Raw genomic sequence first — 26,875 nt, 5'->3', positions numbered from 1 at the left:
TCGTCCCAGACTCCGATCCGCTTGCTCGTCAAATCCTCCTCGGCTCTAATCGATACGCTCTGCACTCAACACCGAATCACAGGCCGACAACAACTGTGAACACCAACAGAGGGAAGAATTGTGTGTTTCCCCCAGTTAGTGAAAAAAAAACAGCATATGTCTTGGCTGCTTCTGCTGCACCCAGAGTCTTATGCGTCTTTTCAGTCTAAGGTTTCTGTCTGGAAAAAGATTGTGTCCTGGTTTTCTGCACCCAGTAAATCCAGGTGCAGAAAAACCTAACAACTAATGATCAGGTGGAATAAAATGAACACATGAAAGTACGCCTTAATTTCATTGCCCTTGATTCACACTCTGGACCATAGTTGAGGGATAGGTCTAGGCATAATCCTCACAACGCCCAATAGATTTGCTTGAGGCAGAGGCCAAAACTCAAAAGTCAGGAAACCAGATACAAGTAGGTGGTAACTCAGGGCAGGGGAAAACGCCTGTTGCCCGTGGAGGAGTCATTCCCTTCCCAGAAATCTGCATTACAAATTAATTAATAGTGTATATGTTTTTAATATCTGTTTGGTGCCAGTCCATATGACTTTCATATCTGCCTTTGGGATTCTATGTTGCAACTCCATAGGGTACATGTATCCTTTGTGAGCTTAATAAAATGTTGAAAATTCTACAAAACCTCACTCCAACATCCAAGTACTCTCATGCTACCATTCTACACTCTGCACTGTCTGAAAAACAGCTCAACATTTTCAAAATTCTGCATTGATTTGGCTTGTAAATTGTATTTTTGGAAATGTACATGTATTAACTATTTAATTTTAATACTATAGGTGATTGAAATTACGGACGAAGAAAGCAAGATTTAGAACTAAGCAACTGAATGTCAGTGGCATGAGAAGGATTATTTTGAAAAACTGAAGGACATCCAGCATTCTACGTTTAAACAATTTCCAAAAATCTAAGTGTGGCGAGGAAAGTACTATACCTGTAAGTGAAGTCTCTAATTTTGCATTTCATTAACCCAGAGCAAAGTCATATCTGTGAACACAGCATCAGAAATAATGTAGAAAGACCGCTTCAGCATCCTTATCTGAAATATTATCAGAAAGACAAATTGCCTCAGCATGACAGAATAACGTTCATCTAAAGCATCTTGTAATTCTAGAGAGGAAGCACACACTGCATAAAAGAAAGTTACAATAAAAGGTTTCTTCTGGATACCATCAAAGAAAAGACGCTGAAAGAAGACTCCGAAGCTGACACGTTAACAACCAAAAGATTGGAAAAACACCTTTGTTCAACAACCGTTTTTAACCAGTTACGCAAGTTTGAGACTATCTGCCTCGGGACCTCGACCCACTCTGCTCACTCTGGCGAAAACCTTAAGAATTCACCACTTTATTGTGTTAATGACCATCTCAGATTGTTTCCTTTTTATTGTGTACTGTTCTGTAATTCTATGTAAATCGCCTCAACATTATCTGTTGTGCAGGAATGATATGTAAAACTGTTAAATATAAAAATGGATTAAAGGAGCACCGTTGCGCTATATCTAATGTAAATAAATACTCATCCTCAGAACTACAAACCTTAACCTTACCCCAAACATAGAAAGGATAGAAGGAACTGATGTTCTGCGACTAATCATCCACAATAGTACTCTGCACGCTCTAACGCCCTCAGTTACTGCCATTATACCAGTGCAAAAAGGTACTTATCAGTTTAATCATTAAATATCAGACTAACACCTTATTACTGCATTGCTAAGAACCTATACAAATAGATTTGAGAAAAACTTCAGTCACAAATTAAGTTGCTGCCGGAGAGGCTATTACTTAAAGACTATTATCTGTTAGAAAAATTTCAACAGGTGTTACAGGACTGCTTCACGACATTTTTTGCTCAATTCAAGTGTTGAGAAGATTACACACAATTTCTTTTAGAGATAAGTGCTGAACATTATCTAAACAAGCCCGACTCTAAAATCGAGGCAAAATAACCGAAGTTAGGGAAAAAAGTTACCAAGATACAGCCATAAATCTTATCTCACCGAATTTGACAGAATGCACACAGGGGAAAACCACTCTCAGTGCAAAGTATGCCAAAAAAGTTTCAGCCGTAAATCTTATCTCACTGAGCATATGAGAATCCACACTGGGGAAAAACCTTATCAGTGCTCTGAATGTCAGAAAAGGTTTAGTATCAAACTGAGTCTATATCGACATGAATTAACCCACTCTGGGGAAAAACGTTATCAGTGCTCTGAATGCCCAAAAAATTTCAACCAAAAATCTCATCTCACTGAACATATGAGAATCCACTCTGGGGAAAAACCTTACCAGTGCTCTGAATGCCCAAAACATTTCAAACTTAAATCACTTCTAACTGCACATGTGAGATTCCACACTGGGGAAAAACCTTATCAGTGCTCTGAATGCCAGAGATGTTTCAGTGACAAAATGAGACTCACTAAACATACACGGACCCACACTTGGGTAAAACGTTATCGGTGCACTGAATGCGACAAATGTTTCAGTGAAAAAAGCCATCTCACTCAGCATATAAGAATCCACACTGGGGAAAAACCTTATCAGTGCCCTGAATGCCAGATATGTTTCAGTCAAATAAGCCATCTCACTCAGCATATAAGAATCCACACTGGGGTAAAACCTTATCAGTGCCCTGAATGCCAGATATGTTTCAGTCAAAAAAGCAGTCTCACTGAGCATATAAGAATCCACACTGGGGAAAAACCTTATCAGTGCTCCGAATGCCAGGTATGTTTCAGTGTAAAAAGCCGTCTCACTAAGCATATAAGAACCCACACTGGGGAAAAACCTTATCAGTGCTCCGAATGCCAAAAATGTTTCAGACAAAAATCTCATCTCACTGAACATATGAGAATCCACACTGGTGAATAAAATGATCAGTGCTCTAAATGTCAGAAAAGATTCAGAGGTAGAGATGGTTACAAGTGCCATAAGAAAACACACCATCAAAATAATCAGTTCTCCGAATGCCAGAAAAGCATACATTTTAAACTCAATCTCACTCTACATGAGCAGACGCACACAGGGGGAAAACATTACCAATTTCTGTGAATGCCAGAAATTCCTATTTGATAGGCACAGCCTCACTAACCATAAGCGACTCCATACTGATGAGTGCTCTGAATGGCAGAAAAGCTGCAGAAAAAAACGCTATCTCACCATGAGAAACTCCACACTAGAGAAAATCCTTATGCCAAAAAAGGTTGAATCTGAAAGACAGTGTTATGCTTCATGAGAGATCCCACTCTGGGAAAAACCTTATGAGTGCTCGAAATGCAAGCAAAGTTTTGGGTACAAATTACTTCTCACTTGACATGAGCGAACTCACACGGGGGAAAAAAGCCTTATGTGTGTTCTGAATGTAAAAAAATATAAATAAAAAATATTTAAAAATGCTCAAATGTCAGATAAGGTTTAGTCTTGAATACAATGTCATTTCACATGAGGGAATTCACACTGGACTAAAGCCATATACAGGAGGGGAAAGCCAGAACCGTTATACTCAGAAAGGAGATATCACTAAATATGAGAAATACATCCACACCAGGTAAAAAGTAAGGCGTAGCTTGAGTTGCAGAAAAGCTTCTCACAACCTGACTTTACATGAGAGAGCACATATTGTAGTTGCAATAGAATTCATCAAGAAACTCTTGCAGGATAACTTAGGCTGCCCGCATGCAACCTCCAAAGAAATTTCAGGCCTGGAAATATTTTTAATTGCAACAGAATCCACAATTTGAGTATCTGAAAGTTACAAAACTCTCAAGGTCTTTACTTTACACAGAGAAGTGTTAGTGCTTGCAAAAATCAACTAATTGCCCAAAAAATCACAATAATAATGTCTTAAATTTTACTCCACCCAAAAGGTTTCTACACACCCTTGTTTCTTAACATATGACTGATATCTATTTTTTCATGATAAGATTCAGCCTATGCGGAGTTCCTCAGTGAGGAACTCCGCAAAGTGACTAAAAAACTCTGGCGGTCAACGCGGAGTTCCACAAGCAGCGGAGTGCGTAAGGGTCATGCAGTTTGTGGTGATTTCATCCCATGTCGGAGGATCATTTGGCCCTTCTCTTCCAGGAAGCTATGGATCTCGTTGTCAAACGAGTCCTTGTGCCAGAAGTAGGTCGGGGTTGCTACTCCCACTACTTCTTGGTACCCAAGAAGGACAAAGGCCTGCATCCTAGCTTAGTCCTCAGGGACATCAACCGCTTTCTCCGAAAGGAGAAGTTCAAGTTGTTAACCTTGGCTCAGGTCTTGTCTGCCTTCGAACCTGGAGATTTAATGGTAGCGTTGGACTTGCAGGACACTTACATTCACATCCCCGTCTTGCCTGCCCACCGGCATTACCTACGGTTCACGGTAGGCCACATGCATTTTCAGTTTACCACGCTCCCCTTTGACCTTACCAGCCCCCCCTCCCCCGGGTGTTCACGAAAGTGATGGCGGTGGTCGCAGCTCATCTGCGCAGATCAGGGGGTTCCAGTCTTCCCCTATCTTGACGACTGGCTGTTGAAGGCCCCCACCTCCAGACTACGACGGGCTTCCTGCATTTGCTGGGGTTCTCAGTTAACGTGCTGAAGTCGCACCTGATTCCATCCGATAAGCTCCTTTTCATCGGATCGGTTCTGGACACAGCACAGTTTTGGGTCTATCCTCCCTAGCAGCAAGTCCAGGATATTGGGGCTATGATACCGATGTTTCAGCCTCCATCCCGGTGTTCGTGCCTCCTGCATCCTGCTGCTGCATCATGCCAGATGGCATATACGTGCTCTGCAGTGGGACCTGAAGTTCCAGTGGGAGCAGCACCAGGGGAATCTTTCTGATGACGTTCAGATTTCGGAGGGGACTGCAAGTCAGTTGCAATGGTGGTTTACGAACCAGGATTGGGTCAACAGCAGATCCTTCTCCCTCCCCCAACCTGAGTTCACAGTAGTGACGGATGCGTCACTCCTGGGTTGGGGCAGCCATATGGGAATGGTGGAGATCAAAGACCTCTGGTCTCTGGCGGAGTCCAGGCACCACATCAACCCTCTGGAGCTCCGGGCGATTTGTCTTGCACTGAAGGCATTCCTTCTTTCTGTCAAACGAAGAGTGGTGCAGGTGTTCATGGACAACACCACCGCCATGTGATACTGCAACAAACAGGGCAGGGTGGGGTTGTGGACCGTATTTCAAGAGGCTCTTCGCCTTTGGACATGGCTGGAACATCAGGGCATATCTCTGGTGGTTCAACACCTGGCATGTTCCCTGAACGCCAGGGCGGTCAAACTCCGCCGCTGGTGCATGATGGATCACAAATGGCATCTTCACTCGAAGGTCATGCTAGGTCTCTTTCAGTAGTGGGGAGAGCCTTGATTTGATCTATTCGCCACCGAAGAGAACGCTCAATGTCAGCAGTTCTGCGTGTTAAAGTTTCCAAAGCAGCTCTCGCTCGGCGACCCTTTTCGTTGTGAGTGGAGTTGCGGCCTCCTGTACCACTTCTGCCAAGATTGCTGAAGAAGATCAAACGCGATCAGTTCCAAGTCTGGTACCCCGAGCTCTTGAGCATGGCCTTCGATCCTATTGTTAACAGATTTCTGAAGTGCATTACTCATCTCTTTCCTCCTTCTCCTTTCGTAATGCCCTAGTGGGAGTTGACCTCACTTATCTTATGTGTGCTCCTTTGAGCGCCTACATAATTATCCTCTTCGCCTCCTTAGAAGACTAGTTTTTTGCTTGCCATCACCTCTGCTTGCAGGATGAGTGAGCTTCAGGCTTATCTTCCAGACCTGCCTTTCTTGCTGTCCATCCGAACAAAGTAGTCCTCCGTGTAAGCCCTCTTTTCTGCCCAAAGTGATTGCCTCTTTCCACATAGGTCTGACCATCAGATGACCTACCTTCTTCCCACCTCTGCTGTGTTTTTCTCTGCCAGGTGCACAACATATAGACTGTTCCCACACTTTCTGTAGTATGCTTTGTTCTGGGCAGATAAACTCTAATCCCCACTCTACTTCTATCCTCGTGTTAGTGCAGCCCGATGTAAACTGTAATTGTAATGTATTTAGATTTACATAACACTTACTACCCCATACGAACTTTGAAGCGCTTTTTCGACGAGTAGCACACTACTCTAGGATCCAAAAATGATTAGTGGTGAATTAGTATAGGGAAATATAAAATGTATATGAGAGCTGGACATGTTGGTCTGTTAGTTGGGTTAAAAAAGATTGTGGGGGGAAAGAAGAGGGAAGGTTTTGCATTTATACAGCGCTTGCTACCCCTGATGAAGTGTTGAAGTGCTTTTAGGCGAGTAGCATGCTACTCCAGATCCCAACAAGATGAATAGCCAGATCAATTATGGTGGGGAGGTTGTTTTATTGTATACACACAACTGTACAAAAATTAATAAAATTCCGTTGTAAAGTTGTATCCAAGAGGCAAGTATAGTCTCTGATAATAATGTATACAATACTGATAAGTTTTAAGTTGGCTTGCCATCAAGACTGATGCCCTGTAATGTTGATGCAAAGTCATCTGTGCTGGAGTATCTTAGACTCTTGTTGAATTGTACCATCCACCTTGTAGGTACTACTATTTGTATCAGGTCCACGTTGTAGGCAGACACAAACGCCAAAATTGTGCACTATTTATATTAAGCATAATAAGCATAATGTAAGTGATCAGATGACAGTAAGCACTGTACCAGCTGTATTAGGTGCTTAGAAGTAGAGTGACATAGAGGGCAATAAACACTCACTAAATATTTTTTATTATTATTAACAGTCCTCATTAGACCATACAATTCAATACGATGTACAAATAGCCCATTGGGGAACAGTTCAGGCATCATCTGGGGATTACACATCCGAGAAACACAAGTGTCTTTCATGAATACAAATTGACTCCTCCTCCAAGGACTGCACTGTATTATTGACACGGGCAAAAAGGCAAACAAGCAGTCAAGAGGCGCATTGATTGTATACCCCCCACCTGACAGGATGGTGACAGACCCCAACCACCTGCAGGGGAAACGTGCCACCTCACTTAATAGCTGCCAGACGCTTTACTATGTAAGCAGACTGGTGGTTTACAACTGCGCCTACGTTGGGGCACCACATGTTTTTTCCAGCATAATCTGGTGTGCTCGCCCCTGTGTGGGATGATAGCACCCACTGAAAACTGCACAGTTGTGTAGTCTGGGACAGTGCACCTTCCATGTAATTCTGAACTGGGCCTTTAAATACGGTACTATTTTGTGTGCCTATTTAATTCAGGTATACAAAGAATGTGGTACTACTTGTATACTAGGGTAGGACAAGGAAGATTGAATTTCTATGGTGGCAGAAATGTTTTTGTCAAAGTGCTTTATGCCCTAAATACTCTCCCGTACCCTGAACATAATGAGATTACGTAGAATACACCTCTGCGTGCCTATTGCTGCCATTTGTATTTCAAGACCAGTGATTAATGTGGCTTTATCAAGTTTAAAGCCATTAGGCGTTTCCGACCTGTCTGATACTTGCATATGGAAAAGATGGGTCATTTGAACCTAAAGATAGATAAACATATTCATAGGTCACAATTTATGTCTGCATCTAATATAAAACTGTAAATTAGGAGAGGTGATAAGTGAGAAGTTAAAAGGCAGCCGCTAATCGAGCTGCATTTGTACATAGGCCTTCCTATATTATGATATCTATTCCTGCTTAAGTCTTTAATTGTAATGAATACTTTAATACCCAGGCATGAAGTCATCGTCGAGCTGTTTAGATAATCAACCTGTCTCGCCACTTCTTCCCCACTGCATCCTTAACCAGTGGCCTAGCCAGTGTGTCCTGGGCCCGAGGCAAGAAAGGAAATGTGACCTCTGCCGTTTATTTGGACTGCATAAAACAGCAATAATCATTGTTCTGTGGGCCCCTCAGGCCTCTGTTCGAACTGTGACAAATTAAAACTAGCATGCATATAGAAAGGGCAGCCTTTGGCCAAAATAGCCATTTTCCCTACCCATACCTTTAACACATCTTATACAAAAAATGCTAATTACATTTCATCCGGAAATAGTCATTAGCGCCTACTCATAACCAAATGCCACTTAGAATTGTCTTTCACTTAAAGCTTTCAAAGCTATATTAATATAAAAGCAGTATTGAATTTTTTGACGTTGTGTACTCTTACCAAAATTTAAAGCATCAGCTTTATAGGACACATCATAGAAAAAAGGAGTTGTTTATATATACTAAACCTCCAGAAACGTTTGATTAACCAGTTATAAAGTCACGTCTAGCTTAGTTAGTTTATAGTCTTCTTTTTTTTATAGTAATTATTTCACATTTTTACTGAATATGCATGGCTAAACACTTATAAGGTCCCAAAGGCGAGACCTATTAGCTATGACAATGCTTGTTATTGATTGAGTACATTGAGCGGCACAACTTTTGATTAAGTCCTGAAGAATGCTGCAAACACCTCTTTGGAGGGTTAAATGGCTGAACATGTTGAACATGTTGACCTCTTATTGACTCTAACAGTGCATATATATTTCTCCCACAGTGTCCTATTTTTAATCCTGGCCCAGGGGTGTACAAATAATGGAAACCACATACCCTTTAGCAAGTTTTAACTTTCACTCTGCTGCCCCCACTACCCTGAGCTCATTATTGTGGTATTTAGTATACCTTTCTCTATAACAAAACATGCCTGAACTCCTCCCTCTCAGTGAGGGGGTTGTTTCATGGTGCAAGGAGATTCCCAATAAGGAAGCATGCCAACTATGGTGGGTGAGGGAAATCGTCCTTTTAAAGGGATATTTCATCTTAGCTAGGTCTTCATTTGCAACAGTAATCCTCAGAGACCCAAGGGTTTCTTGATTGTGGTAGAAATTCACTTTTACCCCTTCATTGTACGGTCAAGCACAGACCATTGCATGAAATGTGATCTATGTAGAGAAAATACTCTGTGCACTGACAAAATGTGTTAAAATAACAGAAAGTTGATCATCGCAAATATAACTAGAATGTTAATTCTAGCATATTTTTGATACCACAAGGTATAAGAAATTTGTGGATCTTTATCTGATATCTTTATCAGTAAGTTATCTGAAATTATTGAACATAAACTTTTCCAAGTATTATTTCGAAAGATTAAGGAATTGGTCTTTTCTAAACTAACCCCAGTGCGTATGACTACAATAATCACCTCTCTCAAATTAATATATTGCGCTTGTTTTAGTGAGAAAGCTAAATGATCTAGGAGAAACCAGGAACTGGCGTCAGTATTTTTCTTAGGAAGCTTCAAGTTAGAGAGTGAAAACACTTTTTAGAATGCCCCAAAATTGGGATAAAGATATTTCAATATGTTTGACAAAAAGAATAGGTACATTTCATGACAATATTGAAATTCTGAACTAACAGGAACAAATATTTACACATTACAAAAATATTAGGTACGAAATTTCAACAATATAGGAAATACTGAGGTTCATGTACTAATAATCCATTTGGTAAAAAGTGGTTGCTTGTGGAGTCAGCACACTACTTTGTCTGTGATTGCTTTTAAATAAAGGCATTTTTAATGCACCCCATTTTACTTTCAGATTCACAAATGTCCCCTTGGGTTACTACCTCCTGTTACTGTTTTTCAGCCCACACATGGTTTCAAAGCTCAATACATACCCTAACGATGTGTTAAATATTCAGAAGGGAAACTATTAACATTCCCCTTCCAAATTCTGAATTGTTAAATGGGCTTAGTACATTTCAAAAAGGGGTTTAGCATTTGCAAACTCAGTGAATTACTGAACCAGTAGATTTCCTTAACAATAAAACATGGGGCAATTCTTCTCAATTCCCTCCAAATTAAGTTTGCTAATATTGTTAGTTGAATGATAACCGGTGCATGTACCTATTTAGTGTTAGTGTTGCTTCAGATCAAATAAAAACCATCACATATAACTCTTACACAATGCTTATAGACAGAATTTCTGACATCCACCGTTAATGTTTTGTAAAATATATTTGCAAATGTTGTCACTTAAACAGGAAAGCAGCTAATGCAGTCTCTGGACATAAAATAGGATGTAATCATAATCTTTAGATACATTTTCTGAGTTTCAGGAACAATGTGTGTCTTCTGGGTTTACTCTAAACCACTATAATAAACATATTCAATGATTTTAGATTTGATCTGTCTGTACTGGTTTCTATTGCAGACAATAATCTAGATTTAGACCAAGGATCAATTCCACCCATGGCTTTTAAAATCTATTTATCAATGATCTCTATTAGTGTTATCGCAACTAAAACTGTAATAGAACTGATCTGAGAGATGGACCTTCAAGTATTATGCTCAGTCAATTTATTGAATAAACTATGGAGTAAAAATCTGAATAGATTAGATCCACAAGCATTGCCTGACCAATGTATTTTACATCAATAGTTTTAAACCCACCTACCTGCACAGTTCTTCCAGCGCTCCGGACCTAGCGCTCTGATCCTTCCTGGCTGCCCCCTGTCCTGCACGCGACCCAGACCGCCTCCGCTGATCGCCCCCTCCCTGCCTGACTCTTGGAGTGGGACGGGCGGCTCCACCATCTTGGGCGGGTCTGGGCTCGGCGCTGCAGTTCTTTGGCCCCTCCCCCCTCGACAAAGTACTTTAGGCGGTCAGCTGTTCGCGCGCCTATCCTGCATCATCTTCAGATCTCCCGAGGCGTCTCCGGGAGCAACAGTGTTTTTAAAGACTTGACTTGTAAAGTTTTAAACCCACCTACCTGCACAGTTCTTCCAGCGCTCCGGACCTAGTGCTCTGATCCTTCCTGGCTGCCCCCTGTCCTGCACGCGACCCAGACTGCCTCCGCTGATCGCCCCCTCCCTGCCTGACTCTTGGAGTGGGACGGGCGGCTCCACCATCTTGGGCGGGTCTGGGCTCGGCGCTGCAGTTCTTTGGCCCCTCCCCCATCGCCACGCCCCCTCATTCTCCTCCCCATGTGTCCCTACTTAATGGTCACTCAGTCCCGGCCGCGCAGCGGACGAGTGCAGCGGGCGCGACGAAGGCGCGCCGAAGTTGCGCCTAAGTTAAGCCCATCTGCGCCCGTCCGCGACGGGCCGGGACTAGGGGCCATGCACTCTGCCCCCTCTTTGGTGTATACCCCAGCCCAACTCACAGCTATTACTGCTGTCTCCTCACCTTCACCCTCACTTCTGCGGCATCTTAATACATTTGGTATTCTTGTCCATCCCCCTCCTTACCCTACCCCGGTCTTTCCCAGTCCCACTACTCCCTCTGTCGACCCTCTTCATGTCCCCTGTCCCTCTCTTGCCCCTGCCCCTACGGTAGCTTCCGCGTATTTGCTTAACACCCGCTCTGCTGTCAAACATCAGACGGCACTTTTCAACCTTTTGACTACTGATTCTCCTGATTTCCTTTTTCTGACCGAAACTTGGTTCACCACTGATTCTCTCCCCGACCTTCTAGCCATTCTTCCCGATACCTATTATGCCCTCCGAGCTGATCGTCCGGACGGCAAGGTCGGGGGAGGTGTGACGATGATCATTAGGTCGACCCTCAAATTTCAACTTCTTAATCACCCCTCCATACTTAACGTGGACTACCTGGTGGCCCGTTCTCTCAACCTTTCTGCTCCCCTCACTGTTGTCCTTGTGTACCGTCCCCCTCAATCCATGCCTTCCTTTGTAGCTTCCCTTCAGGACCTTTTGGCCACTCTTGTTGTCAACAACTCCTCCGTCCTTCTGCTCGGCGACTTTAATTATTGGCCGGGCGACCCTAGGGAAGACCTTCCCTTGAAAGATTTCTCTGTCACTCTCCAATGCTTAAACCTCACACCCTATGTATCAGTCCCCACCCACGTCCAGGGTCATACCCTGGATCAAATCTGGTCCTCACGCCCTATTGTTTCCTTTCCTTCCATATCCCCATGTGTCTGGTCGGATCATTTTATCATCTCTTTCTCTATCCACCTGGGAGCGGTCGACAAGCCCCCCCTTCCGAAAAACACTCTAGCCCGCAATTGGAACCGGACCGACCTTGACTCCCTTTCGCTCAGTTTGGTTTCCTCTGCTCCTCACCTTACCAATCTTCCCCTTGAATCCCAGGTCAACGCCATTGGCACATGGCTTTCTTCCTCGTGCGATCTAGTCGCCCCGCTCAGAAAGATCAAGGCGGTCCGCCCTTATGACGCGCACAAATGGTTCTCTCCAGAGCTTACAACACTCAAACTCGACCTCAGGCGGTCGGAACGCCATTGGAGACGGAACTACTGTCCCTCTCTGCGTGCCAAATACAAATCACGCCTCATTGAATATAAAAAAGCGATCCTAGTGGCCAAAACCGCATATTTCACTGAGAGAGTAGCTCTCTCGGCCAACAAATCTCGCAAATTTTTTTCTTTGGTTCACAACCTTGCCACCTCTGATCGCTCCACTCCTAGCTTGGTCCCCTCACAGTCCCTCTGTTCCTCACTTAATGACTTTTTTATCGACAAGATAGTGAGGATTAAGGCTAACATCCCTACTGCGCCTCAACCCTGTCCCACCCGTCCCTCCCCCCCTCCCTCTTCCTCCCTCGTTCGTTTCCCCCCATCTCCACTGATCTATTTCTAAAACTTTTGATCAAGGTCAAGTCTGGCTCTCCAGCGGACTGCGCACCAGCACGCATTCTTAAAACTCTTTTCACCAACTGTCCTGCCCCCCCTCTTGCTCTTCTTAACTCCTCTTTGGCTCTTGGTTCTGTCCCTTCTCTCTTTAAATCCGCTATAGTCCTCCCTATTCTAAAAAAAAAACGGTCTGGATCCCTCCCTCCCCTCTAAATTCCGTCCCATTTCTCTTCTTCCCTACCTCGGTAAGATCCTTGAAGCCTATGTCACCTCCTGCCTCTCCACTTACATAGAGGAGAACGGCCTACTTGCATCCCATCAGGCGGGATTTCGCCCGGGCCACTCCACGGAGATGGTGGTCCTCGCAGTTCTGGATGAGCTCAAGGGAAAGGCCGATTCTAACCTCCCCCAAGCTCTGGTCCTTCTCGATCTGTCCGCTGCGTTTGACACGGTTGACCACTCCATTCTTCTCGACCGTGCCAGCGCAGCGGGCATCCGGGGCGCGGCCTTCTCCTGGCTTGCATCCTTCCTTCGGGATAGGTCCCAGGCAGTTCATCTCCCCGGTTTCTCTGCCCCTTCCCGCTCAGTCACTTGTGGTGTTCCCCAAGGCTCCTCTCTGTCCCCCCTTCTTTTCAATCTTTATATCCATCCCCTCATCACCTCTCTTCTTGAGCTGGGGGTCTCTGTGTACAACTACGCAGATGACCTCCAGCTCGTTTTCGATCTTTCTCCTACCCCTGATTCTCTCCCCAAGCTTTGTTCCACTTTAGTTTTTATTTCTGACTGGATGAGCGCCAATCACTTGATGCTCAATCCAGACAAGACGGAACTTGTCCTCACTGGTGGTCCCTCCAACCCTTGGTCTCCTGCACACTGGCCCCTTTCTTTTGCCCCCCCCCTGTGCCCGTCTCCTCTGTTCGCACTCTTGGTATTAAAGTCAGTCATGACTTATCCATGCACAGTCAGATCAGCTCCGTCGTGTCCTCCTGTTTCCTGTCTCTTCGTTTAATTCGGAAAATCTCACGTTTCTTTTCCACCGATGCACTCAAAACCATAGTCATGGCCCTTGTTACCTCCCGCCTTGACTATGGTAATGGCCTGTACGTGGGCATACCTGCCTACGAATCCCGTCGTTTACAGGCCGTCCAAAACCAAGCTGCTCGCCTCATCCTTTCCCTTCCTAAATCTTCTCACATCACCCCGGCCCTCAAGTCCCTTCACTGGCTTCCTGTCCGTTTCAGATCCTTTTTCAAATTGGCTTGCTTAGCTTTTCGAGCTCACTCCCGCTCTGCTCCCTTGTTCATCACTTCCCTTGTCTCCTCTCATGCCCCTAGTCGTACTCTCCGTTCTTCCTTTCTCTCTCTTCTTCATATCCCTCGTTTCCGTAAATCCAGAACGGGGGGCACCCGGTTTTCAGTCCTGGCCCCCCAGTTCTGGAACAGTCTTCCTCTCTCCATCCGTTCCATCCCCATCTATACCCATTTCCGCAAAGCCCTCAAAACTTTCCTTTTCTCCCTGGCATTCCCTTCCTAGTCTCCCTGGGTCTCCTCTGCTGAGTTCTGATCAGGTCCCCAGCGCCAGGAAGCCGCTTGGCCGCAGTGCGCTCTATTAAATATTTTATTCATTCATTCATTCATTCACTTATCAGCACATTTTTTCTAAGTACAATTCAGTCATTATCTATTTTTCGCGGACCTTGTGCTGGGTTTTTCAAAAATATGACATTGAAATGTCCCAAAAATCAGGAATTCTAGTTTCAAGCCTGGTCAAACCCTAATGAATGCAACACCAAAAGATGTCCTTCTGTTCCTACATTTTATTGTGCACCATGATTCAGAAATGGCATGTTTTTGCTTTCGGAGGTAACATTCTAAACATATTTATTGTTGTTGCCAGCTGAAAAATTATCACTAATTGGGAAGATAACAACAAGTGGTCTTGTGATGCTTGCTGGAATGGGAAGTGTTTAATCAAAAAGTGGATGGAATTCAAGTTTAGGAGACAATTTTACAAAAGTGTATGGATTTTGTATATATTTCAAATTGTTGATCTCCAATATGGCCTAAATCAATAAATTGAATTTCAATTCAAGTTTATCATTTGAATCCTATTGTTGGCAAAGATGTGATTTTGAACCCCATGAGGTGGTTCCTTTCCAGAAAGCATTCAGGTTGTAATCATGAGTCAAATAATGCTGAGGAGGTTAAAATATTCAAATTGAATTCAAATTACACATGAAATGTTCAATGTTCAATATATTTCTTAGTATTTTAATGTGAGGACTTTATTGCTTAAGGAAAATAATTAGTATTTGTTTTTCTATATGTAGGAAGCATTACATTAATGAAACCACTGTATCCCACCTTCTTTGTTTCCTTTCCTGTTCTTTATGAACGTTTCTATTGTTGAACTTCAAAGATTGCCCGAAATTAGGAATTGTGCTCTACATAACTTTGCTGTGTTACATTATGTTGATTTTTATGTACTACTTTTGTCTCTTATGTGTATGGCAACTGATGTTCTGTTTTGCTTTAATAATCAGCTCATGTTTATTAGGTTTTATTATTCAATAAAATGTTTCAAACACAACAAATGGTAGTTGATATGTATTTACAACTGCAGCAGTTTTATTGTATGGGCAGTTTCAAAGGGGCCAAAAAATATGGTCTGCGGGATGACGGTGGACCACATTGGCATCATCAGGGGGAGGTTTGGGCAGGTGATCGGGGGTATATGTAAGGTTGGAAGTAGGGGGAACAAAGCATGTACATTGTGTGGACTGTGACTCCTGGAGTTATTGTGAGGGATACCATGCTACCCTGTAAATGAATCCCCTAGTGATTATTATCAACAAACTCTATTCGGTTTTATAAAATGAAAACAATAAAAGTCATACATAAAATGATAAAGCATCTTCCAAGTTACAGATTGACATATATAATATGTCCAACTTAATCAAAACACAAGATAAAAATTCATGAATTACAATACATTAGTTAATCGCAGCTTGACATGAGTCTAACAGCGACCCGTAAAAAGTTAAGCGTATGCAAAACAGTGTCTTTAGAGAGGAGTGGTAAAAAGATAAGAGCTGGTCTCACCCTCCTAAAACCCGCTGTCTTGAGAATGGGAATAATAAATAACTTTCTAGTGACAGAATAAAAACTACAAAACATTGTAAAGTGCATCATGTCCTGAGGAGACTCACCGTTGCAGCCACAGGGCATGAGGCACTGGCCTCTGTGGAAGCCGCAAGGATGTGCCATGAGGTAATGGGAGAGGTTGAGCCAAAACCGAGTCAATAGAAAACGATTATGGATGCTTTTAAGCTCTAGACGATAAGGTTCGGTAGTTTGTACAGTTTTTAACATGTTGTACTTACACACACTAGGCTTACACGTCTTATTTCCCTCTCTATCACAGTGGCTCATTCTTAAAAAACATTCTTTGATCAGAGAAAGGTCCCTCTTACATATGCTCTCAGGGTTATCAAATAGTTCCTACCTACCCTGGAGAGGCCAACTCTTATATACTGGAGCCATCGGATGCGTGAGACACGGTCAAGTGAAAGGCATTCCTGTAGGATGTCTTTGCTAAGTGTATTTTCTTGTTTAGCCCAAATATTAAGCCACAAAGCCAGGGGACGGAATGCCAGTACATCTGAAACGAAAGGCATCCCCAACTCTTCGTGCACGACATAAAACAGAGTGCTTTGTGGGACAGAAAGGGCCCTTCGCAGGAAAGAGTTTTCAGCACTTTGCACTGCCCTGCCCCAATGTGGCCCAAAATCTCACTCCCATAACTAACCTTTGAGATATATTTGTCTTCATATGTCTTCAAAAGAGCCCCTATTGGCTTCCCTCCCACTCTGCTGGCAAAGTTAAAAACAGCTGCAAAAGCTTTCACTAGTTCCCCTTTCTTCAAAGTAAGCAGAGGGCACTAACTCAAGGAATCGTCAAACACAACTCCCACATAGGAGAAAACATTGGTCTTCGGTATTGATGATAGTCAGAGTTTAAAAGTAAACTTCTTAGCTTTACGAGGTCCCACCTGCATAATTAACGACTTGGCATGATTAAACAAAAGGTCCAAGTCCTCCATGAAAAGGGCAAAAGAATTCAGAAGCAGTTGTAGGCCCCTAGCTGTCCTCGCCAAGAGGACGGCGCCGTCCACGTATAGGAGGACTGGCAGGCTACGCTGGCCTACCTGGGAACAATCCACATTTGTCGCCAAAAGGGCCTTCTCTAAGGAATTAATATATAGGTTAAAAAGAAAAGGTGCTAAAATGCACCCCTGATGCACCCCTCTCTTGATGTCAAGCTGACTGGACACGTTCAGGTTCTTTGAATAGCGGACAACCGCTGTTGAATCACGGTGAAGATCCCTCAGAAATAAAATGATGTTACTGTCAATGCCAATGGAGGACATCAACTGCCACAGCTTGGACATATTGACCCAGTGGAATGCTGAGGACAGGTCCATGAAGGCTAGGTATATGGGGCTGGAACGAGCCACAGTGTATTTGTTCAGGACCATGTACAGGTTTAAACACTGTTCCACAGTGGAACGACCTGGTTGAAAGCCGTTTTGGATATCGGATAAAAAGTTGTTTTCATCAACCCATGATACAAGTGTGTCAAGTACCATGCGGCCCACCATCTTCACCACAGAGTCCAGCAGAGAAATGGGCCTATAACAATAGGTACTGTCCTGTTATCCCTTTTTAAATACCGGGACTATAACCGTTAAAGCCCAAGAATCTGGGCGGCCAACCTGGACTGCAGCATTGATGACAGCTGTGAGGACAGGCACTCAGGTTTCTACGTTGGCGGTGTAGAGATCTGGGGGATCCCATCCGGCGCGGGGCCTTGTTTTTAGATAGACCCAGAATACCGGCTCTCACCTTTTATGTGGTGAAAATAAGTTCCGACTTGCCTTCCACCCTTTTCTGCCCTTCAGTTGGCGGGGTATCCGACTGGAAGATACCTTCGAAATGATGTACCCAATCGTCCTGTGTGATTTGGGCATCCAGTAAATTAGCATTATTTCCAGATAAAAATGGGCTGTTAATAATACCCCAGAACCTTGAGCTATTACGCAGTGTACTAGCCTCCACTAAATTGATCCTGGCCTCCTCCTTCAGGGCAGACTTGCGAGTTGCTAGAGCAGCCTTATATGCTCTTCGTAGGCCTTTGACCTCCAACCGGTCTCGGGGCTTAACACCTAAGGCCTGTCTCAGGTCCCTGGAAGCCTGGGAGCACGACAAATTAAACCATCTTGGACCTGGTTGCTTACAGACCCCACCCGGTGCCCGTAGTAACTTCCTTATGACAGTAGACATGGATCCAAATGCACCCATGATGTCCGGAGCACTTGCCTCCTCATCGACACAGGTTGCAAACTCGCTGCAACACTGAGTTAAAAGGGACTTGTGGAGTAGCTCTTGGACAATACACCCCCACTTTAAGCTCCTTCCCGCTTCTACCGCTTTAAGGGGGACACCAGTCCACCTTGGTGTGTGCGAGTGTTCGGGTCCAGCCTGTAAAGACATAAATGGGGTTGTGGTCACTACATTCACTTGCCTGCACAGAAAAATCAGTAAACGGAAAATAAAAGGGGGTAGATACAAAGGTGAAATCAATAAAAGTCTCACACCCGCTCCTAAAAAGGTGGGAGTAATGTCTTCCCTGGAGGCAGCTTATTCATTACTGATGTCAGATCAAATTCAAGCAAGATGGAGTTGAGCTCAATACCCTGGGGAGTATGTTCCATATGTAATCCTGCTTGTCGTGCACAGCCAATAGCTTCCACTCCTCCTTGCCTGATGTCCCCACACATATGAGTGTTAAAATCCCCTGTTAAAAAATGTAGGGATAACTCTGACCTTTCAAGATGCTATGCTGAAGTACAGACCCCAGCTGAGTTATATTACCCTCATCCGGGTGTATAACTCCTGCGTTGTGAAAGTTTACCAGAAGTAGCTTGCTCTTTCCACTGGACAACAATATCACATGTAAATTGGGAGAGACATATAGTGAGCGGAGATGCCAAGGAAAGCTAGAGAAACAAAGGTGATAAGCCTCCCCTTGGCTCTCCCTGACCTGGACGGGGTAGCTGGAACGAAGAGGGTTTTATAGCCATCCAGGTGATAATTATTGTCTACAGCCCATGTTTCCTGGTGGCATATCACATCAAAACTCTTAACAAGGGTCAACCATTCGGTGTTCTCGATCTTGCTCTCCAGGCCCGCTATATTCCAAGAAAAAAATGTACACCCTACATTCACTTTAAAAAAAAGAAATATCTGAATTGGTCTTTTTCATATTATTCCATTCTCTTGCAATACATGGCAAAGCAAAAATTTGGAGAATACAGTGTATATCCGCATGTAACGTCGTCTTAATAACATTATAATAGAATAACTGTTCCTATTACAGCAACACGATTTATAGTCTCACATCAGCTTATTGCTAATAGACAGTTTCACATACATTGTTGCGATTGCCTGCCCACCACATATCTCTGCAGCTTTTAAGTGCCTATGCTAGAATAAAAATATAAAGAGATCAAAGGGACATGTTTCTAACGTCACATGCTAATATTTCCCACATTATTTGAGTCCTTTGTGTCAAATGGACACACGTTATCCGGCGCTGGAGACCTATACATGTGACCTGTTCGATCTTACAATGAAGCGGGCTTTGCCAAAGAAGAAAAGGGATGGTGCATGATTATAACAACAGACACATCAATAAAGCATATTTTATGTAAATGAAAAATAGTGAACAACAAAACTAAAGGGCTTCTATCTGGAAAAATTATATTAACCTTTGCCTTACTGAGTGCATGAATAACTACTTCATCGGGACTCGACTCGGACTCATGTGGGTGTAGGGGGCTAATGTCACAGCACTAGGAGTCGGGGCAGGAAAGAACAGGGCCCCCAGTACATCAGACTTTCTCCACGGGGTATCATCTAGTGGAAAGCGATAGGCATCCACCGCTATCTCTCTCCCCGCCGCCCGGAAACTTCAATTAGTATATCATACAGTCGCTGGCTCGGTGTCATTGCCCTTCCCGTTTACTCCATAAGTCTGGTGTCCCATTAGTGCGCTATGGGGTACTTGCGGAGCCCCACCATTTCCACCCTGTGTAGCGCTGTACTCTCTGCCTGTGCCCATATTTTAAGTGAGCTTATCCAGCCGTTCATTTCTGGGGGATCTACCTGCTTTCACCGTTTTGTAATTAAGCGCTTGGCAATTATTAAACCAGGGTCTCTGAATCGCGATGTGACGCAATTTTTTTAGATCTGACATATACCCCTAAAATGCAGATTTCCCATGTGGGCGTAAAGGAGGTGTCGGTATAATGCGCCAGAGTTACAGCGACCTCTCTCCAGTAGCCTTGTAGGAAGGTGCAAGACCAAAGCATATGGAGCAGATCCACATTGAGCTGCCGACTGCACCCTCCATTCACACTCAATACCTGTTCTGGGGGCGAATCGTTTTCCTGGGATGCCGGGTGCCACAGGGTCCGAGGGACCCACACATCGTCAAATGCAATCTTCCAATTTTCTGTGCTCACCCCTTTCATCCCCTCTGCACAACCCCTATGGCCCACCTCTTGGAGCCGCTCGCGTTGGGACCGTAGTTGGTAATAATTGGGTCTGTAGAAGTATCCCAGCGGGAGTGTCAAAATTGCTGAGTTCCAACACCTGTAGTTAGACTGGGCAACCGTGCTTTAGATTCGGTTTACCATGACTGGATTGTTAAAATTGATGATAATGCGGTCCCCCAGCCAGGATTTCTTGGCGCTACCAACCCACTGTGTCCGGCGCACCATGAGAATTTGGTTTTCCACCCTAAGCCCAGGGGCAATGTTGGAATTGAGCCAGTGCACCACCTTATTGTTCAGCTGGTAAAAGTCTTCCTTGGTCCCGGGGTTGAGGCATGGTACTCACACCACAACAAGCGGAGTGGACTCAGGTAGAGATGAACAGAGCCCAAACTAGGATAATAGTTATTCTAGTCCCCGGGGGCATGGCTTCCAGCCTTCCCACCTATCATCAGAACTGTACAATCCGCCCCCTTTGAAACCCTGAGATTGCAGAGACTGAAAAGATACTGAGTTCAGGGTGACCCCCGCCCCCCTTCGGTTGGCTGGACGGTCTTTAGGGTCAGTCCTGGGCATAATAGGTGGCGTTGTATCTCCTACCATGCGACTAGGCTGCTTCGTGATAGACACTGCTCTGTCTCCTGCTTCTGTGCCACTACTACTGGGACTGGAAATGGTGGTCAAGATCGTAGGCCTTGTATGAGGGATACTTGTGGAGAGAAGGACACGGTCCCTTTGCAAGTAGCTATCAGTGCAGACAGGTTGCTTTCCAGTGCAGAAAGTCGGAGTAGGATGGGGTCCAATTTAGTTCCAAATGCTGACAGCAAGGCCGCTTTGAGCATGTCTAACGAAATAGCATCCAGGTTAGGCACTTCTGGGTGGACTACAGAAGATGACTGGGATCCAATGTTCTTTTTGCATTTACAAGGGCCCCCAACCAAAGGGCGCTTCCTCTTAACGCCTCCTGGGCCCAACCCATTGCCAGGTCTCATGTCAGAGGCTGACCTAAAAATTGGAGCCTGGGCACCGACCCGTGTGACAACAACTGGTGTAAGGGGGCGATACCCCCAGCCTGGTCTTGAGGCATATCTTGAGGTATGTCCACCAAGCCTACTTGAGGGGACTGAGTATGGGAACCAGCATATGGAGCAACAGAAGAAACCCCTAGGGAAGGGTGGAAAGGTGAGCAAGATAATTGTCTAATAGCCAGTTCAATTTCTTTGTCCAGAACCCCAGCAGCATGCTGCAAAAAAGCATCCTATCTATGACTTTTATGGTTTGTTCCATTTATAAAACCGAATAAAGTTTGTTGAATCCCCTAGTATTTAGAAGAAACATAGATTAGACGGTACTGGACCTTAAAGTAAGCCTTTTCTACATGCTATTGCTGCATTTGGTGAGCCAAGTCTACACAGGAAGTAACTTGATTGGTATGAAATAAAATCTTAGGCATCGCTATCTCCTTATTATACCTTTAGGGCCCGATGTAGGTAATCTCAATTTACTGATTCTTAAATACCGAATTTTACCGATTCGGTATTTAAGAATCGGTAAATATGATGTAGGTAAAAAATAGGTTAAATATACCGATTCGGTAATATTCCTTATTACCGAATCAGTAATACCGATTTGGTAATGAGGAATACTTTCCCATTTATTCCTATGGCCCTGGAATGAATAGGAAGCCATTCACTATTACCGATTCAGTAAATACCGAATTGGTAATAGCGGGAGCATATTCAAGGGTGGCAGAGTGTCACATTGACACCCTGTTACATCCCTGAATCATGCATGTGTGCACATGTGGTATTCGGTATTTACCACCAACTTGTAGTTGGTGGTAAATAGAGAATCCTTAAAGCAAAAATGCACTCACTTAGGTGCTACCTACATAGGTTTTAAGGATTTGGTAATTTACTGATTCCTTAAAATAAGGAATCAGTATTATACTGATTCCTTAAAATAACGAATCGGTAAATTACCGAATCCTTATTTACAGCCTCCTACATTGGAAAGGGCTAAATACCGGTCTGTAACGGAAAATTCACCGATTTTTGGCCATTACCGACCGGTATTTAGCTTCCTACATCTGGCCCTTAGTCTCTTATCGGTAAACACTTTGAGTGCTTGGAAACTGGCTCTGTTAAAGTAGCGAGTGCTTTAAAAAAATCCTTACGCAAAGCAACCTACCACTGGCCACCAGGGATGAGGCACAGGTGGTAGCCTGCGGGTGGAGGAGGGCCTTGAACTCTTGTCCGAGGCAACAGCAGCGAGCTGGGAGACACGGGCAGACAGGTGATACTGTTGCAGTGTGGGGAGCGACCTCCCTGTGACAGGAAACCTATTGTCCTACCTTCCCCTGGTCAGCCATGGCCCAGCAGGAGGAGGGCAGAATTGTGTCTGGCATCGGCAGCAGACCTAGGTTGGCTCTGTAACGTCGGTCCCGGGAGCAGGGAGGGTTCCCCGGAAGAGCTCTCCTAAGACCAATTTCACGGACCAACTGATAGATCTAATTGCTATACATGTGCTCTCCTCAAATACATTTCTTTTGTTGGGGGATTTTAATTTTCATGGTGAAAATCATACGAACCCTGAGGATAATGAACTCCTCTCTACTCTTGACATGATTAAACTCACCCAAAGAGTTACAGGCCCAACTCATCCAGCTGGCCACTTGCTAGACCTAATCTTTTCTAATATTGATCATCTAACCTGTAACCTCCCAGACTCTCACTTGGACCGATCATTCTATCCAACAGCCATGCTCTAAGAGCTCAGACTTAAGTGCAGGGAAAAAACAAGTGGCGCAAGACCTTGGCGAAATCTTTCTGTAGAAGCCTTAAATGAGGATTTTCACCTGGAATCACAAAAGAAGGATAAGGATGCTCCTACGATGTTGGAAGAATTTAATACCGCCTTTGTGACAGTTTTGGATTCCCCCCAATGTCCACCATCAGCCCCCTGGTGCACTTTGGAGCTAAAGATTGAAAAATCCAAATGCAAGAGATTGGAGAGACTTTGGCGAGTTAGTAAAGACCCACAAAACAAACTACGGTCTAAACAATTCTTGTCTAGCTGTAATCTGAATTTAAAATCAGCCAGACGTCTATTTATTATTAACCAAATTGAACGTGCCAGTAACGTCCCACTTACTCCGATTCTGTAACTTTCCCATTGTGTTTACACTGTTACATGAATTGGTTGTCTGAACTTGCCGTGCTAATATGCTATTGATGCAAGGGACAATTGGCTCCGCTGTTCTTTTTGCCTGATATTCTTTACCCTCCTTTTTATGCTCTCTTCCTACCTTTGAATTCTTTTTGAGTGTACTTTCGGATAGGTACAGGCTTGTACCCTATCAACTGTCACATTAGACCTCCTTGATGGTCTTTTAAATTTGTTTATATTTGAAATAAAATTTCAGACCCGGCTGGGTACTGAAAAACTTGTCAATATAGTACTAATTGGAGTCTATATTTGCATTTGTCTTTGTGAAAACTTAATCCTATGGACCACTGTTTTTCATAATAAGTAACGTCCCAAAGGCCATTTTTAATATAGTAAAAGACTTCGTATCTCTTCATGTCTGTAGACAATTGCCTATGGAAATCCAAGATTTTTGTAATTCGTTAGCAATTTATTTTCAAGAAAAGATAATTAATATTTATGCTAACTTTTCATCGATCACCTCTCAAGACCTTGAAGCCTCTACTAGAACAGAGGGCTTAGAAAAAATGGCAGCTAGCACCTTAGATTGTTTCGAGTTAACCACGCTTGAGGAAGTTTCCAATGCTCTCTGCTTCTCAAAATCTGGCTCACCCCAAGATCTTTGTCCTCCAAAGACAGTGGCCCTATTAGCCAATCGGTGCGTGCCAGCAATTCTAAATATCAATAATTATTCAATACAATCAGGTACCATTCCAATAACATGGAAGGAAGCATTCGTACGTCCAATATTGAAGAAACAAACTGCGGATCCCCGAGAACTCAGCAACTACCACCCTATTTCTTTGGTACCCTTATTGGGCAAGCTGCTGGAAAGTATAATTAACAAGCAACTAAGTCTATGCCTGGAGTCCAACGAAATTCTGGATCAATCACAATCCGGGTTTCAACCTGGCTTCAGTACAGAGACTGCCATGCTCGCTGTAACTGACTCACTCAGACAGAAAATAGACATTGGAGGATCGGTAGTACTAATCCTTCTAGATCTCTCCGCTGCTTTTGATACCATCTCACATTTAGTGCTCGCGGAGAGACTAGCTTCCTGTGGCATTCAAGGGGCAGCCTTGAAGTGGTTGCAGAACTTTGTCAGACAGAACACAAACTATCATGCTAGGGCCATATCTGTTAGAAAAAATTGTAGAACAGCTAGGTTTTGAGATAATTGCATATGCTGATGATACTCAGCTTATATTTACTATTGGCCCAAAGATAGAAGCAGAGAAATTGCGGTTCTCCAGCAGAATGCTTGTAATCTCTAGCTGGATGACACAGAACTGCCTCCAGTTGAATCTTGGAAAATCCGAGGTCATGCTAACGGGGAAAGCCTCAGCAAGCTGGTCTGAAGAATGGTGGCCCTCACAATTGGGACCAGCTCCTGTTCCTAAACAATGTGTTAAAAATCTAGGCCTAAAATTAGATCAGTCATTAACCATGAAAGACCACATTGCTGCCACTACTAGCTCCTGCTACTATAGTATGTGATTTCACAAGATGCCGAGCGAGGAGAGTTACAGGTTGCCCGTACTGCAGGGACCTGAGGATCTAGGCGGAAGGATTGGTTCCGCATTTTCGTCATTTCTCTAATATAAGGATAGAATCGGAGCAATGTCAATGTACGAGATGAGTAATTGAACCTTGGGAGACAAGCCGGAGAAATATTTTAAGCCGACTGTTTGATTTAATCAGCGGATTTACATGGTGAAAAATCGGATATTGAAAAAAGTTTTTAAAGTATGAAAGGGACTCTTACCCTGGGAAAGACAACCTACTTCTTGCAACAGCGAGGGACAGTAATCTGGAGCTTACAGGATACATAAGCCCTGAGGAAGTCGTGGGTACACACCCAATGACGACGAAATGCGTTGGCATAAGGGAGTGGAAGACTTTGATCAAGTGAAAAGGAATATAGACACAAGACAAGCACAATAATTTGGAGATCAATCTGTATATTCTTTTGTATTGTCAATTTATATGTTATTTGGCTTGTGCTTCGGGAAACTGTTAAAATTGCATTCAATCTTCTGATTGATTTAATAGGAGGGATTGGGTGTACACTCTCCTTTTCTGAAGGCACAGCGATACATAGCAAATGTCAGGATACTGTGGGTTCATAACAAATTGTGTGTAAATTGTACATGAGCGCCCAGAATCTCTTTAGACACCCAATTTTCAGTTTCTACCATTCCAATAACATGGAAGGAAGCATTCGTACGTCCAATATTGAAGAAACAGACTGCGGATCCCCAAGAACTCAGCAACTACCACCCTATTTCTTTACTACCCTTATTGGGCAAGATGCTGGAAAGTATAATTAACAAGCAACTAAGTCTATGCCTGGAGTCCAACGAAATTCTGGATCAATCACAATCCGGGTTTCAACCGGGCTTCAGTACCGAGACTGTAACTGACTCGCTCAGACAGAAAATAGACATTGGAGGATACTGACCCTTCTTGATCTCTCCGTGGCTTTTGATACCATCTCACATTTAGTGCTCGCGGAGAGACTAGCTTCCTGTGACATTCAAGGGACAGCCTTGAAGTGGTTGCAAAACTTTGTCAGACAGAACGCAAACTATCGTGCTAGGGCCATATCTGTTGGAAAAAATTGTAGAACAGCTAGGTTTTGAGATCATTTCATATGCTGATGATACTCAGCTTATATTTACTATTGGCCCAAAGATAGAAGCAGAGAAATTGCGGTTCTCCAGCGGAATGCTTGTAATCTCTAGCTGGATGACACAAAACTGCCTCAGGTTGAATCCTGGCAAAACCGAGGTCATGCTAACGGGGAAAGCCTTAGCTAGCTGGTCTGATGAATGGTGGCCCTCACAATTGGGACCAGCTCCTGTTCCTAAAACATGTGTAAAAATCTAGGCCTAAAATTAGATCAGTCATTAACCATGAAAGACCACATTGCTGTCACTACTAGCTCCTGCTACTATAGTACGCGTTTACTCTGCAAAATTCTTCCCTACTTGCCCACTAATCACCGCAGAACCTTAGTTCAAGCCATGGTCATCAGCCAATTAGACTATGGTAATACTCTGTTGGCGGAAGTGGGAGAGACCCTGCTTACTAAATTACAAGTGATTCAGAACACGGCGGCCAGAATGTTACTGAACCGCCCTGCTGGCTCCCCTTCTGCTCCCTTGCTGAGAGAGCTGCTTTGGTTACCTGTAAGGAAGAGATCCTTTTTCAAAATCTGTTGTCTCACTTACAATGCGCTGAATGGCAGAGGCCCTTAATATCTACAAAAGAAACTCACCTTGCATACACCGAACAGAAATCTTAGATCCAGTACTCTAGGCCTTCTACAGGTTCCTCGTATACGTTTGAGTCAGACTGGTGGAAAAGCTTTTTCGCATCTGGCCCCAAGATACTTGAATAA

At 43.8% G+C, this 26,875-nt stretch overlaps 1 protein-coding gene across 3 annotated transcripts in view; it reads left to right on the top strand.

Moving 5' to 3' along the window:
* Positions 1 to 26,875, top strand: part of LOC144806550 (uncharacterized) — a 365,216-nt gene that overhangs the window by 34,204 nt on the left and 304,137 nt on the right. Inside the window, exons 3-4 of one of the 3 annotated variants that reach the window (XM_078672889.1) lie at positions 834 to 990; positions 1,169 to 2,682. In XM_078672889.1, coding sequence (XP_078529015.1) covers positions 2,067 to 2,682 — 616 coding nt within the window. In that variant the 5' untranslated portion in view covers positions 834 to 990; positions 1,169 to 2,066. Of the gene's footprint in view, positions 1 to 833; positions 4,035 to 26,875 lie in introns of those variants that run through there. The other 2 variants (XM_078672888.1, XM_078672890.1) reach the window with 2 other exon arrangements.

The sequence above is a fragment of the Lissotriton helveticus genome, assembly GCF_964261635.1.
Source record: "Lissotriton helveticus chromosome 1_1 unlocalized genomic scaffold, aLisHel1.1 SUPER_1_unloc_84, whole genome shotgun sequence".
NCBI classification, from domain to species: Eukaryota; Metazoa; Chordata; class Amphibia; order Caudata; family Salamandridae; genus Lissotriton; species Lissotriton helveticus.
This window is presented reverse-complemented; position numbering and strand designations above follow the sequence as displayed.